Here is an 18862-nt window from a genome sequence, read left to right as displayed (position 1 = left end):
CTGCCATCCACCTCCACTGATTATGTAACGCGTAAAGCATTACCTAACCCAACTCACAGTTACTACAGTGCGCTCCGGGGCCTTTTTAATTTCACAAACATTCTTCTATGCACGCTTTCAACTCCGACCACCTTATTCACCAGTGCGCCCGGATGTTACAAAGGTCTTACGAAGCCCAGAGGCGAAATAACCCATGCGCGACCACGAGATGACTAGTGCGCGCGCCCGTAGCCGGTTGTGCAGTTCCTCAGCGGTAGACAGCAGTGAGACAGCCCACACAGCTCATCAGAAATGTCGCAGCGAAGACTAAACCCGTAGTAAAAACCTGCAGCATCCTTTCCTCTATTTAGGCGCTTCTGGTCAGCTTTGTGCCCCGGGTGTGAGCGTGGATCTACGGCGATGCACGCAAGATGTTTCCTTGTCGAGAAGAAGCGGCATAAAGAGGAGGAGAAGGCGGCAGTCTGCAGCAACGTGCACTACCACAGGTAAGCATTTAGGGTTTGGACACGTTGAAGCCAGCTTATTACAGCGCAAGGTTAGGTACTCCCAGAGCGCACAGGTTTGGCACGTCCCTAGTTCATTTAGCGCGTGATATTGCTGTGATGTAGTTACTAATGATCCAGCCAATCAGCTTTGAAGTTAGCAGCGACGGGTAACCCACATCTGTCAGGCCCAACAGGTCAGAGTACACGGAGAGGAGCAACTTTTCCCACCTGACTTCCTGCAGCACATTACAGCCGACAGTTCACCTGATCCATATGCAGCTTTTACGCTCAGGTACAATGGACACTGATTGACTTTTGAGTGGAAATCTAAATATTGAAAGACATTGCTAAACACTTCCCAGACATTATTAGTATGAGTGTGTGAGCAGCGTTATTAATAGTGAGAGTTCATTCATTCTTTCACCCTGTTGCCTTTTATTATGTAATAGGCTATTAGATAAAAACATGAAGTGTGCCACAATGAGGAAGTGAGATAATATTTTGCTACACAGGCCTATCAGGTGTTACATTTGTGAAAGAACGTTGCATCTTAATGATATTTATTTTTCCAGTTTATGTAGAACTCTACAGCTGTCTAACAAAGCATTTTATTATTACTAATCCTATTTAACTGATAGTAGCTAAAGTGTGTTAGTCACGCCTACTATTGCCTACTACTATTACAAGAGAAGGTCTTGTGTTTTGCGTCTGGCTGTTTTCCAAATCCGATGACGTACCACTGGATTTCTTGATTAAATATTTGGACTCTCTTGTCTCACACATAATCATGGCTCTGCTGTCCGTCCGGCTCAGCTGAGCTGTGTCAGCAACCCCAATGTGAGATGAAATAAAGTTAATCTCAGTCTGGTAGATTTCAAGAAGATTAACTGATCATGTGACCTCAGCTGCTACTCCTCTCACAACAAATGTACCAGCTACAATAATGCCAAAGTTAATGCACGTGTATACTCTTAGATAGGCTCAATGCAGAGACACTAGTCAAAAGTTCACTGTACATGTTGTCCCAGTTGCTGCTTCATCCTGGGTCCATCCATACAACATCCAACCACAATGGAGATGGGGGTTGCCATGACAACCACAGTCCTCTCGCCTCCATGTTTGTTGCTTGGGCTGACTGCATTCCCACACTGAGAATAACAGCATGAAAACTCGCTTTTGCCTGGGTGACAATATTGAGCATGTCACTGTCTCCAGGGAAGTGTGTACTATATTATGCATGCATTTTTTCTTGAAGGCATTTAAACTACATTTGTTACAGCTTGTGTAGGAGCCATGACTAACAGTACATAGCTGACATAGACTTACCCATTATGTAATGCTCATCTCCCTAGAGTTTATCTGCTAAGGGTACAGTATGTGAGTGGTTCACCTTGTTCAAGTCAATAGTTGGTACAAATATATACCTGGGCAATACAACATTCAGCACAGTGTATTATAGCTGGCAATAGTCCAGACTGTTATGTCTCACTCTGTAAATTTAGTCACCCATCACCCCTTAATGCAAATATGTATGAGAATGAATGGAGACAGAACTGCCTTCAGCAACAATAACAATAAACACAGTATATAGAAGATTAATAGCAAATAGTACAGTGTGTAAGGTTTGTAAGATGGCTACTGTCCTTATGTGGTCCTTCCTCTCACGTGATAAAGGAGCAGTGACTCATTAGGACACATCTGCTGTTTGGTTGTTGCCTCAAATACACACATGATAGCCTACTGTCTGCAGCCATGTTTTATGTCCATGGTCTTACTGAAACTACATTTTTTAAATTCTTTTAAATCTTTAGATTTTTAAAAGAGTGGAATGTGTAGAATGGCCTATTTTTTTCTTTAGAAACCTAATGGAGGCCATCAGAGCACCAAGGCTTTGTTATTATATGCTGCTTTAGTTAGTTTATTTGGCATTTATCTACAAGTGATCACAAATATAGGAAGAAGGCATATTTTTTTTCACAGTGTGTCAAGATTTAGATCTTCTCTTCTTTGAACAATGCATAAAAAGCTTTTTATAGTTTATAGTCACGTGATCATCTTTTTATAGCACAAGGTACTGCTGATCTTATTGTTTTGTGTCGTGTTGAAATGATTCAGGTAAGTATGTTTTCATTGTTCTTTAATTGTGTCACTGGGAAAACTGAAAAGATTCATCTTTTTATAGATGTAAGTGAAGTCACTCACATATTATTTGCTGCTTAGGGCATAATTGGGTTGTGCCACATTGTGAAGAATAAAGTAAAACAAAAAAATAATAATATGAAAGTAAATAACTACATCACATAGTATATTTTGACCATGTAATACATAGAACACATTGCACTGTTAGTGCTATATACATAATATGTCATTCATACTTAAAGAGGGGGTATTATAACCCAACTCACGCCAGAATTGAGTTCTATACATTATCAATCTAGGATGGCTCTCTCTGAAAATGCAGAATGTGAGGACGATTATTTGAGTCTGATTGGTCAAAGCATTACAATAGTAGAACAAGACAAAAAAATCTTACTTTTGTTACATCCAGTTGCAGAAAAGCACAGACATCTTCCCTATCCACAAATGCACAAAGCGCTTCCCTTCTGCATACTTCACCTTTGACTTCCGCACAAACCTCAATACTGCTCTGTGATTGGTCCGCCAAACACCTGTCGGGCCTATCGCCCCAGCGGGCGCACGCCAAGATGGATTCTTGTCAGTTTGTGAACCCACAAATATTGTGAAAATCCATCTTGATGTGCAAGGTAAGGGGTGTTATGCAAATTTACTTTTTGGAGCTTTCTACCATGTTATAACATTGTTTCCTCATTGAAAACATGCCTGAAGAGGTTTTAGATACCATCAATGCATGTTTCAGTAATTTAGCAATCTTGCCCATTTCAAACCTCCTTATGGTTTGGCCAGTGCTCCGCCCACAAGCATACATCACCCATTCTCCCACACAACACTTCTCAATAAATATACAAAAGCATCATACAAAATTTTACACAGCAACTTGACAAACCTGATGCAGTAGTGTCATTTGCAGAACGTCCACTGATTGTGTTGTGATAGAGCTGTGAAGGAGGAGTGACTTAACGCGGGGAGATTCAGAGCATCAAAAACGAAAGTGAAACTTATAAAACATGTTAATACATTGTTTTTAGTGAATATAGCATTTTCAAAACAATAAAAAGTAACATGGCGATCTAAATATTTTATGTGTTTGAACTTACTCCACAGAAGTAAAATACCACCTGCTCTTTAATAGTGTAACTATTTGTATAACTTTGTGTAACTTTAATAGTGTAACTATATCATCCCCAGTTTTGTTCTGTAAGTTTTGACAGGTGAAATGAAACCCATTAAATCTCCAATTACAAAACCAGTCAGCCTTCCCTGCAGCTTAACATGTTCCCACACAGGAAAGCGTTCACACGGATTAAGTTCAAACAGACAGTACTGTTGGACATGCATTTTGTCCCTGAATGTGGACACACAAGATATTTGTCTAATCTTGCAAAGACAAAATATTGGTGCCAAGATAATGTCCTTACTTCTTTTACATTCACAGAGTATTATTCAACACAACAATGCAGAGTGCTTACCTATGTTGAATAATTGTCATAAGGCAGAATGGTACATTTCAACTAAAACCTCCAATTAGCTTATAATCATTTTATTTACAGTAGTTTGGGAAGTGGGTACTTGTTTTGCAGTGTCATGATGTTTACAATACAGTACATATCAAGCAGAAAATGGACTCTTGAACCCTGAAAGCCTGTGACATGTAACTGTTTGTAATGCCTTGCTTCACATTATGAATAATTTAACGGATCTAAATGGCTTGAATTGGTAATAAAGGTTCATTTTAGCTTAAGTGTGCTGTGGCGATCCTCTTGTATACTATAGTATCTGGGGACCTTGCATGCATTATCAGTCGAAGCAGCTCTCATCTCTGTGTCATGATGTCGACACAGATTACTGTCGGGGGCACGTGTCTGTGTGGTTGTGTGTGAATCGCAGCCTTGAGAATCACTGCAGCCTCCACTGGGTTTACATCTGCCGGCTCCATGTCTCTGCGCTCTTGTACTCTTACACCCACCCATCTCTGCCCCTCCCTCTCCTGTGTGTCCTCCTCAGCAGGCTGTTGCAATAAGCCGCCATCATGGAGGCTGGATGTGTGGTTGCCGCGGTGATTGAGAATGCTGCCATGGGAGCCCAGGAAGAACCAGGAAGTGGTGACGTCCTTGGGGGGTGAGTTTGGTACTAGCCTTTTCTACTCTATGCTTGTGTCTTGAATTATGTAAAGTCATGTAGTTTTGTACGGATTCCTAGATTTTGTTAATGTAATGTCAACACAGAGACATTGAAATGAAGGACAGAAGTGGCTCAACATCCCCTGTGCATCAAAAAATATGAATTGACACATGATATATTCATAATGCTTGTGTGATTGTTGTCATTTTACTGAGAACTGGACCCAACTTCTCACAAAAATACTGTATAACATAATTCTTACATCTAATTTTGATTTCTGTTTGTATGGCACAAATGTTTTACAGTACATCTATGTTCTCTGTCATCATCAGATTCTTTTACATTGTGAACAAAAATGTGTCATTGTTTACATACCTGTGTTATTATTGTGTCTGTGGAGAGTAAAAGTATTAAGCTTCAGTAGATACTACACTTCTTTGTCTACATCTGATCCAGCCCATTCTCTGTGATAAGCCAAAGGCTTCTGTCTGTCCTCTCTTTGTTCATCATTAAATTGAGCTCAATGGACCTCACCCTTCACTTCTGAATACATTTGAGTCACTTTTCAAAAAGAGGATTTCTAAAGCATTCCCTTGTGGGCGGATTACCTTTGTGACTTTGAATGGACAAGGCTGGCTTTTTGAACGTCTACAGAAGTGTTTGAGTTTCTGTTTTCCAAAGTAAAGCTTGAAATAAAATCTCTATTAAAGCAATTCTCAAACTACATAAAGATATCAGCAGTAGTAGTAAATACAGATATTACAAGATTATATTTCCTTGATCGCTCCCTCTGGTGTTCTCCAAAAATACTACAAATCATCTTAAGCATGCAGTTTGTAGAAAAAAGATTGTTTACATATTAAATAAATGCTTTTACTGTATGCAGAGATGTGCCACCGTGTTCAGACCAGGACAAATCTGAAGACTCATCTCAAGCTGCCAACAGTAATCCTCTGGAGGAGAAGCAAGAACACGAGACACCCAGTGTCCTGGTACATGCCCACACCAGTCTGACTTCATCCCTCACTAAGGCATGGCCATACAATACAAACAGATAGGGTTAGCATTAGCATGTTAGCTGATTCATTTTGACTCATCACAAACCAGTATGTCAGGTAAACGTCCTTTATTTCCACCACTGTGCTTTACTAAGAGTATAAGTGATAATAAAATAAGTGATAATAAAATTATGTATGCATTACAATACATAAAGAATCCAATGTGTAAAACTCCCTTGTTTTAATTAGTAGTTATATCAATATATTTACAAGTTACTTTGAGGGACAAGTGCTTAATAATCATTATAAATATATGTATTCTATGATTGGACAGGCCCCCACTGATGATATCACAGAGCACCCAGAGCCCCTCCTGCGCGCCTGCGTCAGCACCGCCAGCATGAAAGTCAAGAACATGAAGAAGTAGGTGCTCCCTGTGACAAAGCTGCTGCTATTATGGGCTGTAAACCAGGACTCTTATCCAGGCCAGTGTAATGGAGGCCTGTAGCATGACTCTTAGGACCAATGTGATTTCTCCATCTAACTCACAGATTCCCAATCAGACAGATGTACTGGATCTTTATGTGTGATATTTGTGCTTTGTTTTGTAGGTTGACATTCCCCAGAGGCCACTTTCCAAAGCTGGCCGAGTGTGCTCATTTCCACTATGAAACTGTGGATTTTGGGAGTGTTCAGGTGATTTCAGTGTTATGTATTTAAATTGTTTTGTAAAAGTATTAATTAATTATTAGTTGAATTCTATGAGTGATGACTATGACTACCAGTGGTGGAAGAAGTACTCAGTTTTGTTACTTAAGTAAAACAATAGTAAAAAATACTTTTACTTTTCAGTCCTGTTCAAAAATGTATTGGGGTACAAAGTACAGATACCTTCTCTCAAATGGAATGAAGTAAAAGTAAAAAGTATTCACTTCAAAATGTACTTAAGCAAAATACAGATACCTAAAATGTGTACTTAAGTTCAGTACTTTACTTTTTACTACATTACCTTCCACCACTGATGACCACCACTTAGCTATAGGTTCACTAACTTTTCTGGTGGTGGCACATCTCCCACTTCTCTATGTAGATGTTATCGATTTTCTTGGAATGTTCCATGATTTGGAATTAAATGTATTCATTTCCATGGAGACAAGCAAGTGATGCCACCAATTTACATGTCAGATCTTAAGAGGCGACCCCTGTCTGCAGTAAGAATGCATGCTTTTTCAAGGTGTTTTTGGCAACAACCATAATTACATAAAAGCTATAATATAGATACATTTAAAGCCTTACTGTGGAACATTCCAGCCAAAGCCTAACATCTACATGGAAACAAGTGGGTGACATGCCCAGCATCAGAGAAGTCATAATACAATCACAATAATTTCTCACAGATGGACACATATGTTAGTGCATGTTGTCTCCATATGTAGTGTATATAAACTGCTCCCCTAAAACAGTATTTCAGGAAACCTTTGTTGTTCACTTATTCATTAGTGCAGTTCAGCGTACCTGCCAGCAGAGTGCAGTAGTCCCTCAGTGAGTGACTTGGCTGCTTTAGACAAAAGACTGCATGTGTGAAACAAAAACAGTCCGTGCATCCCTCCACGCTCCAATAATGTGATTCACTGTAGCAAAGCCCATCCTCAATCCCATGATGCCACAGCTCTGTTTGGCCAAACTATCCCGCTGCGGTTGCCATGACTTCATGATGGCTTTATCTGCACAGCCAGAGGAAGTGAGCTGCTATGGCTGGCAGTTTGACTGACCTTGGAGTGTTGCACCAAGACAAGGCCAGTGCGATTTAGTGGACATGAGGGACAGACTTAAGATGGTCTCTAATGTCCTCACAACTAAATCCTCCATTTGTATTTACTCTTTATTTTGTCTAAAGGGGGACGTCTTGAAGCTTTTGGCTGGATTTCTGTCCATGGATAATGCACTTAGTAGTTCTAATCTTTAGTTAGCACAAAAGGACAGCACTTTCTACTGTCTTGGCCACTCTAATTCCTCCTAGATTATCTGCAGCATCACCCTGAACTGAATGAATAAGCCCTACCTATAATGAACAATGTCTGTCTATGTGTGCGAGCATTGACCCCATATCTTCCAAGCCCCTTCACGACTGGGGAAAGCGAATGTAGTCTAGCTCAGACAAGAAAGGGGGGGTTGCATAATGAGCAGGGGGTGGATCGAATCGCAGAGGTAGGGATGAGGGAAGACTCCTCTTTAGCATCCTCTTTATTTCCTTTTGCAGTGAATAGACTAGTGCACATAGTGAGCCAAGGCACTGTGAATGATCGTTTTACATAACATGGCGGTAAGGGGATAGGAGAGTGAGGAGCAGCATTTAAACTCGTCTACCCCTGGGCCATTATTTGTCTGGTCGGAGAACGTTATTGAGCTCCGGGATGGAAGCTGAGCACGAGGGTAGAGGCACGTGGCGGTCCGAGATGCGTTAGTGCAGAAATTGTTTAGGTAGGTGGATATAATGAATTGAAACGCTTATTCGGTATTATTTAGTTTAGCTTTGTCAATTTAAGCAGGATTAAAAACATGATGGCTGAGTGGTTAACATAATTTTAGCTGTTTATATTTGTAATCTTTGGGCTAACACCTCCTTCAGCAAATGTGGATGCTATTTTAGTATCCAGGATGTTGTTGTATCCCTCTAAGGTGCGTTTACACTTGAACATGGATCACATCAAAATGAAACTGGAACTAAACCTGGACTAACTGAAGACTAAACTAGCACTAAAACATTACTAAACCAAGTGTAAATAAGCCTAGACTGGGCTCACACCAGGACAAAACCATAACAAATGTGATAGCAGCCTTAAGTAGCAACACATTGTTTAAAGTTGGAAAAGTTTCAAGAATATTTTGTGGCCAATTAATTAGTTTTGTGCAACTTTAGGAATTCACAACATATTACTTTATTCCTATTTTATTAAGGACTTAGGATTTACTGTTCTCTCTTATCCTAAGTAGTTAAAGTGGTCTTGTCTCAATTTTAGGCTGCTATTGTAACTAGGTCACTGTATGTTCTATAATATTGGATCTGGAGGAGCTGCAGCAAGTTATAAATAACCAGAACTTCCCTCGGCTTCGGACCTTTGAAGTCTTGTCGATCAATGTATTCCCAAACCCCCATACGGCTCAGTACTGTATTTTTGGAAGCATGCCGTGCGTCAATAACACAACAAGAAATTTGTGGTAAGACTTTACCTCTGGACTTATCCCAACAATGTTCATAGAAAGAGGATGGTATCATTATTTAGGTTCATTCAAAGTTAAAATACTTATTAAGATGTTGTTTGATATGTGTTGTGTAGTTGTTAAAGGTTGATTTCTTTCCTATGTTTCATTTTTTTTCTTAGTTGGTCCTTAAAGAAGATCAGAGTGAAACGCCTAAAGTAAATTTGGATTCTAAAGAGCTGGTCTACCTGTCTCAAATCACCTGCCAGGTAAATTGACACTTAGTTAAAGTATTAGGTAACTGAAACAGCTGATTGATGAATGTTTACTCCGTATAAGGGGAAAAATTGGTTAGTGAAGAGGTCCTATGAAGACTTCCGGGTGCTGGACAAACATCTCCACCTGTGCATCTATGACCGTCGCTTCTCCCAACTCACCGAGCTGCCCAAGTTTGACCCTTCAAAAGACATTGTGGAGGTAATCACAACTCAAAAATACCACATTTGCTGAAAGATACTGTATAATATTGTTTTCTGTAGGCCATAACAAAAATGCTGGCTACATACTTATCCCGCCTCTCAGTCATCGCAGACAACAAGATCAACTGTGGCCCGGTGCTAACATGGATGGAGGTATGATTTAATTTTTATTTGCGTCATTTAGGACATGCTTATAATGCTCGGGGGGAGACTTGGAGCTAATATGCTGTCTCATTTGATAGCATCCTAGGGTGAATTTAAATTGGATGGTAATGGCAACCAAGGACTGCGTTTTGGCTCTGAAAAGTGCATCACCAAACCCTTTTAATCTTTGGGAATAAAAAAGATGTAAGGAGCCAAGATGGAGCTCCAGGGCAGATGGAGACTCTGTTTTTTCTGCCAACACACAATCTTTATCTCAAGTGACTAAGTGTATGAGGCCTGTGAAAAATATTTTTGCAGTTTTATGTGGCATGGATACGGATGCATTTACTGAGATACCTTTATGACATTGCACATATATATGAGGCTTCAGTGGTACATGACTTACTGCAGATTCAGAGGGTCTGCCACCTGCTTGTCGGCCTATTTCTTTGCCTGAAATGTTTCTTAATATGGCATTATTCATATTTATCTTCATTCTTTCAGTTTATTCAATTATATGTACTAAATATACCTCGAAAATCATGTATTCATACTGTGAACGGGGTCATCTCTACACAGATTGGACCTGTAATTTGGTCTGGTAGCTGCCTATCGCCATGGGGATAGAGTAATAAAGTAAATATGCAGACAAAAGACAAAGACATATTTCATTTTTTTCCCATCAGATCGACAACAAGGGAAATCACCTGCTAGTTTCAGAGGAAGCTTCAATCAATGTTCCAGCCATCGCCGCTGCCCATGTGACCAAACGCTACACTGCTCAGGCAACTGATGAACTAACTTTTGAGGTAACAACTTATTAGAAATGATCCTGATTACATTTTCCAAGTGTTTACAAATTGTATTGTTTTCATGTGATATATTTTTATAGGTTGGGGATATAGTTTCTGTAATTGACATGCCTCCTAAAGAAGACACTGGCTGGTGGAGAGGCAAACATGGATTTCAGGTTAAAGAAGAACATATGCGTTTGTTGTTTGCTTTATTTTTTATATATATTTTTTTTCTACAATGTCTACAATACTCACAATATAATAATATAATTTTTAAAACACATTTTACTCATTTTAAAACTACAATCATAATGCACTTCTTCATCGTTTCATCATACGAAGTTAACATAGTATTTCAGTGATGCTTTAAATGTTCTGAAATATGCTTTAATCTGTGTACAGGTTGGTTTCTTTCCCTGTGACTGTGTGGAGCTGATAAATGACAAAATTCCCCCCAACGTTCAGAGCTCAGTGCCAAAGCCAGGTACATAAATGTTGACAAATAGCTAGATTCATTGTTTTTTTATTTCATGTTAAGATATTTTTTGTGCATTCTTAGTGTGCAAAAAGCATGGCAAACTTGTGACATTCCTGAGGACTTTCATGAAGTCGAGGCCGCCACCCCAGAAGCTCCGGCAGCGAGGCATCCTTCGGGAGCGAGTTTTCGGCTGCGATTTGGGAGAGCACCTCCACAACTCAGGACATGATGGTACACGCTCTGTCCTTACAAACTTGTGGTTGTGGCCGTGGTCAGTTTTGGTTATGTCTGAGTCTATTGTGGTTGTGGTTAAATCAACTAACATTTCTCGACATGTGCTCTTACGCTTGAGCAACTGCGATTTGTTCAGTTTGCACCACACAGTGTTGAGTGTCTGATTTAATGTTAGTAGTTAAACCAAATCACTGTTAGACTAAAGACAAGTGGAGTTGCAAACTTGAAGATTTGCGTCAGATTGGTTACTTGTCACTGTCATATTTTGGGGTAATTAGGTCACTCTTTATCAGTATATTAGTTGTTTATCACATACAAACTCACACACACAAACAGTTGACCGCTTATTCTCTGTGACCTGCAGTCCCACAGGTCGTCCAGAGCTGTGCAGAATTTATTGAGAAACATGGTGTTGTTGATGGAATATACAGGCTCTCTGGGATTTCCTCCAACATCCAGAAACTCAGGTTTGTAGCTGTGGTTTGATGTTGTAACTGTGATTTTTTTTTTCTACAACTTGTATTAAACCTTGGGCTAAATCAAATGTTTTTGACAATGACTCAGTTTGGCTATAGGTGTGCTGGGCCTCAGCATATAGCTGCAAGCCTGTAAATTATTTGACTATATATATTTTTTTTCTTGTGTTTGATTCTATCTTGTTTTTGTTTATATTCAAATGTTAAAAGCTTGGTTCTGTCTTCTTGTCTGTGTCTAGGCATGAATTTGACTCGGAGCAGGTCCCAGATTTGACCAGGGATAACTTCAGACAAGACATCCACTCTGTGGGCTCCCTGTGTAAGCTGTATTTCAGAGAGCTGCCCAACCCCCTGCTCACCTATCAACTCTACGACCGCTTCGCTGTAAGGACCAAACCACACACTTTAAATGGGGTCACTGCATTACGTCACGCCTTCTGGGAACAGCAGGGGATGTGCATGCTTAAACCAGAGCTGATTAAGCAAAGCTGAACACTGGCTCAATATAAAAGTGAACTGTGAAAGAAAGTCCCTTTGCCTCCATTGTATTTGCTTTATCCTCTGCTCAGGAGGCTGTGTCTGCAGCCACTGATGAGGAGAGGCTGGTCAAGATCTACAATGTCATCCAGCAGCTGCCTCCGCCACACTATAGGTCTGTCTAATGAAATCTGTTGCCCCCTGGTGGCAGGAGGTGCAAATATATTATAATGTATGAGGAGTTCATGTGTTTTTTGCTGCATGTAAAAAAATACTTCTCTTTAATTACATTAAATCTTTTGTTACAGGACTCTAGAATTCCTGATGAGGCATTTGTCTCGTCTGGCTACATTTAGCTCAGTCACCAGTATGCACACAAAGAACCTGGCTATTGTCTGGGCTCCTAACCTTCTCAGGTGACACTCAACACATCAATGAAATCTTTTGTTCTGCTATTTTGTTTCGTTGTAGGAAACTAGACCATATCTCTGTATGAGAAACTGTTGTATTGTGTTTCAGGTCTAGACAAATTGAGTCGGCCTGTTTCAGTGGCACGGCAGCTTTTATGGAGGTGCGGATCCAGTCTGTGGTGGTGGAGTTTATCCTTAATAACACTGAGGCTCTGTTCAGTCAGAAAATAAACGCCATCATACGGGAAAACAATGGTTTGTCACTTCCACCTTAATCTTTTTTTGTGTCCAAAATGTATATTGTCGGAAATGAATGAATACTGAATACATTAAAAAGCCAAAACCTTTTTTCAATGTTTAGGTAACAACACCTTAGCCAGACCCAAATCACTGCTGGTCTGTTCTCCATCCACTAAGTTACTGTCATTAGAAGAGGCCCAGGCTCGGACTCAGGCCCAGCTGGGGTCACCAGCCACCACCCCCTGTCTGTCCCACAGCGACTACATTGAAGTGGGGGAGGGACCTGAAGCTCTGCTCGGCAAGTTTCATACCGTCATAGACCTGCCCATTGACAAGTATGTATCCTGTATCCTTGTACTTCTTGGTACACATGAGGCTTTTCCTAAAAAATGTACAACTAAAATATGAATCAAAGCCATAAGTCACACGATCTCTGTCTGCCTCCCTTCTCAACTGAAAGGAAAATCAGCTGCAGTGCATGGCCCTAACTAGTTCTGATATAGAATATCTATATTTCACACAGAATATATTTCAGTTATACCTTAATTTTGTGGTCTGTCCATAGATGAGAATGATTCATTGACTTAAAAATGTGTTTATGAAATGTATTACATTTTTCAGCCTTAAACGAGCTCCTGTCAAATCTAAGAAATCTCCGGTTGGCAACTGGCTTTCATTTTTCCACCTGGGCAAATCTCATTCTGTGACAAAACGCAAACTAAAGCGGCATCCCAGTGAGCCTAACGAGATGAAGAGCATTGCACTGCCAGGTCAGTTTCAAAGTCACTAACCTTAATAATAAATGTCCTCACAGTATGGTCTTGAATCAAATTTGTGAAATCATACACAGGTGGAAGAGGCGACACTGGTACATTGCGTTCAACCAAAAGTGAAGAATCTCTGACCTCTTTGCACAATATCCAAGGTAAGTTATGAAGTGATGTTATTATACACTGCCTGGCCAAAAAATAAGTTGCCCTCTGGATTTAACTAAGCAAATAGGTGCAAGCCTATAGGTACGAGTCAGGTCTAGGTTCAGGTTATTCCATCAATGGGTTTTTTCTTCCCTGATGGCACGGGCATATTCCAAGATGACAATGCCAGGATTCACCGGCTCAAATTGTGACAGAGTGGTTCAGGAGCATGAGACATCATTTTCACACAGAGTCCAGACCTTAACCCCATTGAGAATCTTTGGGATGTGCTGGAGAAGGCTTTGTGCAGCGGTCAGACTCGACCATCATCAATGCAAGATCTTGGTGAAAAATTAATGCAACACTGGATGGAAATAAATCTTGTGACACTGCAAAAGCTTATGGAAACAATTCCACAGTGAATGCATGCCGTAATCAAAGCTTAAGGCGGTCCAATGAAATATTAGAGTGTGTGACCTTTTTTTTTTGGTGGGGACTTTTTTTTTGGTCAGGCAGTGTACTGTTGGTACTACGATTTCTGGCTATATTATATATTTCAATACCAAGAATAAGGCCCAATACCAATTGTAATACAACAACACAAGATACAAATTACAATGTGGTCTGATTCTACTTCGTACATAGAAAGACTATTCTAAAAGAAGACGAAAAGGTCCAAATTTGTTCCATTCCATACCTGCTCATTACATTCTTTAGTATCTGGGTAATTGCAAAGAAATATGAATGCTGGTAGTATTACAGTTCAATGATATAATACATAATTTCATGTAAATAATGAACAAATAAATTAACTTAACAAGCATTAACTTACACTAAAGCTTACACTATACAATGTGAGTTCCTCTAGCTTTACCAATAATGTTTTTAAAGTTGAATCTCTTATCTTTTCTTTCTCCCAGGCGATCCTCACAGTTATCGGCCCCTACGACCCCGGTCCACCAGCGAGGCTATTTCTGCTGCGGTCAGTAAAGATGACCTGCACTCCTCCAGAAGTAAAGAAGAACTGCGGCCTCACTCTATCCACACGCCTGCCTCTATACTGTCTCCACAAGAGGACGATCTCGACCTGAGTCCACCGGCTGTGGGCATCTCCACTCTGGACTTTGACCCCATGTCTTTTCAGTGCAGCAAGAGTGGAAATAAATGGAGGAAGAGTGCAGGGTGCTCCAGTGAATCTGAACCTATCTCCTCTCCCAACAATAACATAGACGAATTCTCACCAGATCTCAGCCCAGGTTTGGATGCAGACGCCAAGAGGGTGTTGAAATCTCCCAAACTCAGGAAGAAGTCATTTAAGACGCAGGCAGATGTTCAAAATTCCTCGGCAGTGTTTGGAAGTTCGACATCGCCCTCCCCCTGTACACCTTCACCTCTGGATGATAGATGTGATGTTAGTGATGGAAAAGAGCGGAGACCTCCATATTCCCACTGCAGTCCTATCAGCACCGTGAGCCAAGCTTCGGACCTCCCAGATCCAGGTCAGTACCAAAATACGTGTCAACACTAGTGCACAGTTAGTAAAAAACATCTAATCTAGTTTCTTATGAAAGCTTTTGTGTCTTGTCCCATCATGTCTTTACCATAGCTTTGTTTGTCCTGTCATACTGTAGCGTTGTTTGTCTTATTCCTCCCCAGGAACAGATAGACTTATGAGTTCAGTCTCTGTTCTCCCTCCTCACCCTCCCCTGATGAGCGCCGCACGCAAGCTGGCCTTAGCCCTGGCCGAGTCTGCGCAGAGGGCCAGCGGCTGCCCCCCAAGGAGAAACACCTACACCCCCCCTCACCCCTTGCTCCTCCCCAGACAGGACGCTCCTCTACCACACGGTACGGCCCAGGACAGACCAGCCAGGCCCTCCATGTTGGATCTCAAAGTGTACTTACAGGAGCAGCGAGGCAACATCCAGGCATCTTCAGCGGGACACAGCCCAGCTAAGAGCCACTGCTACCCTCCTCCTGTCCACTTCCTCCCTGCCCACCTCCGACCCGAGCTGGCCACAGACAGACAGGAGAGCTCAAGCAATTTCACACCTAACGTTAGCCCACTGGGATCAGGGAGTCTGGACGAAGGCAGAGACGATTTGCGACCCGAAGATATGCCGATAGAACCGACCTATCAGAGCGTAGGAGTGTCCACGCCTACGCAGCCTGTCTGTCCCACTCAGAGCCCCTTGACCTCTCCTGTTTATGTCAATACCGACTCTATAAATGTCTTCAACTTCCGAGCAGTTCTTGCCGAAACCTCTATGCCAACTTCTATTGAGCAGGTCCTCCCACGCCCTCTGCATCACCACTACAGCACAGAAGAGGACACGCCGGATGACTACAGTTATCTTATTCAAACACGGCAACTACCCCGCTGCCCTCCGCCTGAAGCCTTGCCAATTCATTTACAAAAAAGCATATACCGGCAGTCTTCAGAGGGCAACTACAGTGCTTTAGCTTCCAGATACCCTTTGTCACCTCAGAACAGACGTTACTATAAAGATGAGCATATTGTAAGTGGTTTTCAAAGGTCAAACAGCCAGCAGCAGAGGTCAGACGACAGAACAGCTGGGCAACCTGCAATCAGGAGAGCTAGATCTTTCCATGCTCCACAGATTAGCCACTATGAGCTAGCCGAGGCCAAAATCATGCCTCCAGACACAATATTTTATGTAGAAGGGCCCTCGAACCAGGACGCAATCTATTCTAGACTAATAGAAACTGGTTGGCACCCTCCCAGTCAGTTAGAAAGCAACCAGCGACAGAAGCGATATCAAGGAGACAATTCTCAATACTATGCTGAGCCCTGCCAACCAACTGGGATTCGCCACAGCCAGTCCTACACGTTACATTCCACTAGAGAAAGTGAACCATCCGACTACTACGCTCAACCAATGAATAGGGAGCTTTTTATAGAGCGCGATACTGTTGTCTACGAGGCTAGAGATTCAGAAGTGTATGAAAGAGTTGTGTATCAACCATATAGTAGAGATAGGGGTAAGTCTCCATTTGACAGTCCAAGTTCAAGAAATCGAGATATTATGCACACTCGCAGTAAGTCCGATCCGGGAAATGCTTACTTGCTTTGTGCAGATAGAATGGAAAATGTACAAGCAGCTACCTCCCCAACATCGCCCCTATCCCAACAAAGTGAGCCAGAAGTTACTAAACATAAAATCAGTTACAGGCCAAGTGCAGAACCAGGCCAAACCAGGCGAATTCATATAAAAGAGAGCTCAACACAACAGCTTCACAAAGTCCCCTCGCTCCCAGAAAGGGCTTGTCCTAACCTCAAAAACATCGAGCACAAAAGCCATATGCAGGGTTACAACCAGGATCCGCTCATGATGGCTAAAGCTACGAGCTATTCTGGCATTTTGAAACCGGGAATACTCAGACGACCTGGCAGATCGCAGAGCACGAGGGAAAGCCGACCCCACCAATACCAGGTCAAATCCCAGCTAGATCCTGAACATCCGGGATCTTTTTCTCAATCCGGTAGAAGGACTCAGAGCTATAAAGTCAGACCTACGCAGCATGACTTCACAGAGGGGTATTACGCAGCTCCTAGATCAAAACCTGTGCGAACGAACAAGGCTTTGGCCGGGTTTGTGCAGGCGCAAAGCTGCATGTCTCCCAACAGACACAGACTTCTGTCCAAGGCACTGGGGCGAGAGGGTTATTATCTCAGATCTGAAGGTGGAGTGTACGATTGATTATTATTGAACATTTAAGTTTTACTCCATGTCGCTGCCAAAGGACATGAGCACTTTATCCCCTGCCAGACCAATAGACTGTTGTATGGTTTTCATTCATTCAACACTCGGGAGATCTGTTTGAATAGGTTGTTTTCATAATGGTTTATAGGCCAAAATTAGCAAGTGAAGTATCTACTGTTTTGTTCTCGTTCATGGTTAATATCACTGCAATTTCTCTGCCTCTCCACATGAAACCAAAACTGCCACTGTTGATGGGAATAAAATAAATATGATGAATGAACTTTTAACATGCAATGTCATATTATTAGTCATTTGCACTGGAGAGCTCATAAAAAAACCAAAAAAAACAACAGGTAATTTACCATAAAATAAATAAGGTTTTGGGCCCAGTTGTTAACACATTCAGGTTCAACATTTGTGGATTTTCTTTCAGAAATTTTATATGAAAAAGGGTCTGCGAAAACAACCTATTCGAGGTGCTGCTTCCAATTCTATTGCCAGCATCCATGAAAGTGTCAAACTGTGCAATGCTAGAAGGGAACAAATCCGACATGCCAATATTGTCATCATATAAAGAAAATGTATTTTAAACAACATAAAAGTCCAGTCATAACAGGTTTATTTTACATATATATTTACGAATGTGTAAAAAAGAACAGATTTTAATGCATTATAAAAAAAAAAATATTTGTATTATAATATAGCTATCATGTGGCCAATGTACATTGTGTTTATAGTTTTTCAGTCTGCTTATAGACTTCCACATGCACTTTGTATGGAGGACAGCTGTATACTGTCTTAACATGGTGAGGACTCTTAATACTGAATATACAGGATATACAGTCAATGCAGTATATTTTTATTTGTACAATACAACTGGCTTTAAACCATTGCTAAATCCTCTGTAAGCACTTTTGTGAAAGAATGATGGAAAGACCTCATGATTTCTACCTTTGGCACTGAATAATGCAAGGTTTTGTTCAAAGCCTCCTCATGAAGATATGCTAAAAACATAACGCTCATTGTGAGAAGAGAATGCATTTTGTAACACTGTATGACATTGTGGTTTTGTCACAGATTGAAAAATATATATTTTACTCTCTTAGAAATCTTTTAAAAACAGTGTTTTAATGGTATATCATGTTTAATTGTTTTAAAATTGCATTTCAATGATTATCAGATTGTACAACTATTCAGTTAAGACAGCTAAGTTTGTTATTTTAGTGACGTCTTAAAAATAAATATCTATCTTACAAATTCAAAGTTGGTCTTGTTGCAATAATTCAACAAGTGCAGTGTTTGAACGCTAGATGGCAGTATAGCATCAACGTGTTATTTCTTTGAAGATCATGGGATTTTGTTTAATTTTAATGTCTTGGCATCTTAAACCATTACTTAACGTTAATTCTAGTGTAGGCTGTAATTTAGTTTTTCTGGTTATCTGCCAATTGTTAAGGTTTCTGTGAATGGGTAAGTGCATTTCCAGCTTACACACCCCTTATGCCCTAAGTAATATATTAAAAATGGAACTGATAATTTGCTTTTTATGG

The 18862-nt window shown here is 40.8% G+C and overlaps 1 protein-coding gene across 1 annotated transcript; it reads left to right on the top strand.

The window, feature by feature from the left end:
* The first annotated feature begins 249 nt into the window (after positions 1-249).
* Positions 250-18527, top strand: arhgap32a (Rho GTPase activating protein 32a). The gene is made up of 22 exons (XM_033977636.2): positions 250-485; positions 4629-4742; positions 5632-5737; positions 6078-6166; positions 6355-6439; positions 9127-9213; positions 9284-9421; positions 9484-9576; positions 10254-10376; positions 10460-10537; positions 10764-10845; positions 10921-11070; positions 11438-11540; positions 11789-11933; positions 12119-12201; positions 12335-12442; positions 12546-12691; positions 12798-13011; positions 13298-13446; positions 13527-13601; positions 14511-15089; positions 15247-18527. The coding sequence occupies exons 2-22, from the start codon at positions 4654-4656 to the stop codon at positions 17307-17309; spliced, it is 4785 nt and encodes a 1594-aa protein (XP_033833527.1). The 5' UTR covers positions 250-485; positions 4629-4653; the 3' UTR covers positions 17310-18527.
* The last annotated feature ends 335 nt before the right edge of the window (positions 18528-18862 follow it).

The sequence above is a fragment of the Periophthalmus magnuspinnatus genome, chromosome 13, assembly GCF_009829125.3.
Source record: "Periophthalmus magnuspinnatus isolate fPerMag1 chromosome 13, fPerMag1.2.pri, whole genome shotgun sequence".
NCBI lineage: Eukaryota > Metazoa > Chordata > Actinopteri > Gobiiformes > Gobiidae > Periophthalmus > Periophthalmus magnuspinnatus.
This window is presented reverse-complemented; position numbering and strand designations above follow the sequence as displayed.

Bases quoted from the DNA above. Each gene is read 5' to 3' on its own strand.
- arhgap32a (XM_033977636.2), top strand. From the start codon at position 4,654: ATGGAGGCTGGATGTGTGGTTGCCGCGGTGATTGAGAATGCTGCCATG. The intron at 6,440-9,126 runs GTGATTTCAGTG...TTTTTTTCTTAG, and splicing joins TGGATTTTGGGAGTGTTCAG to TTGGTCCTTAAAGAAGATCA. The intron at 15,090-15,246 runs GTCAGTACCAAA...ATTCCTCCCCAG, and splicing joins TTCGGACCTCCCAGATCCAG to GAACAGATAGACTTATGAGT.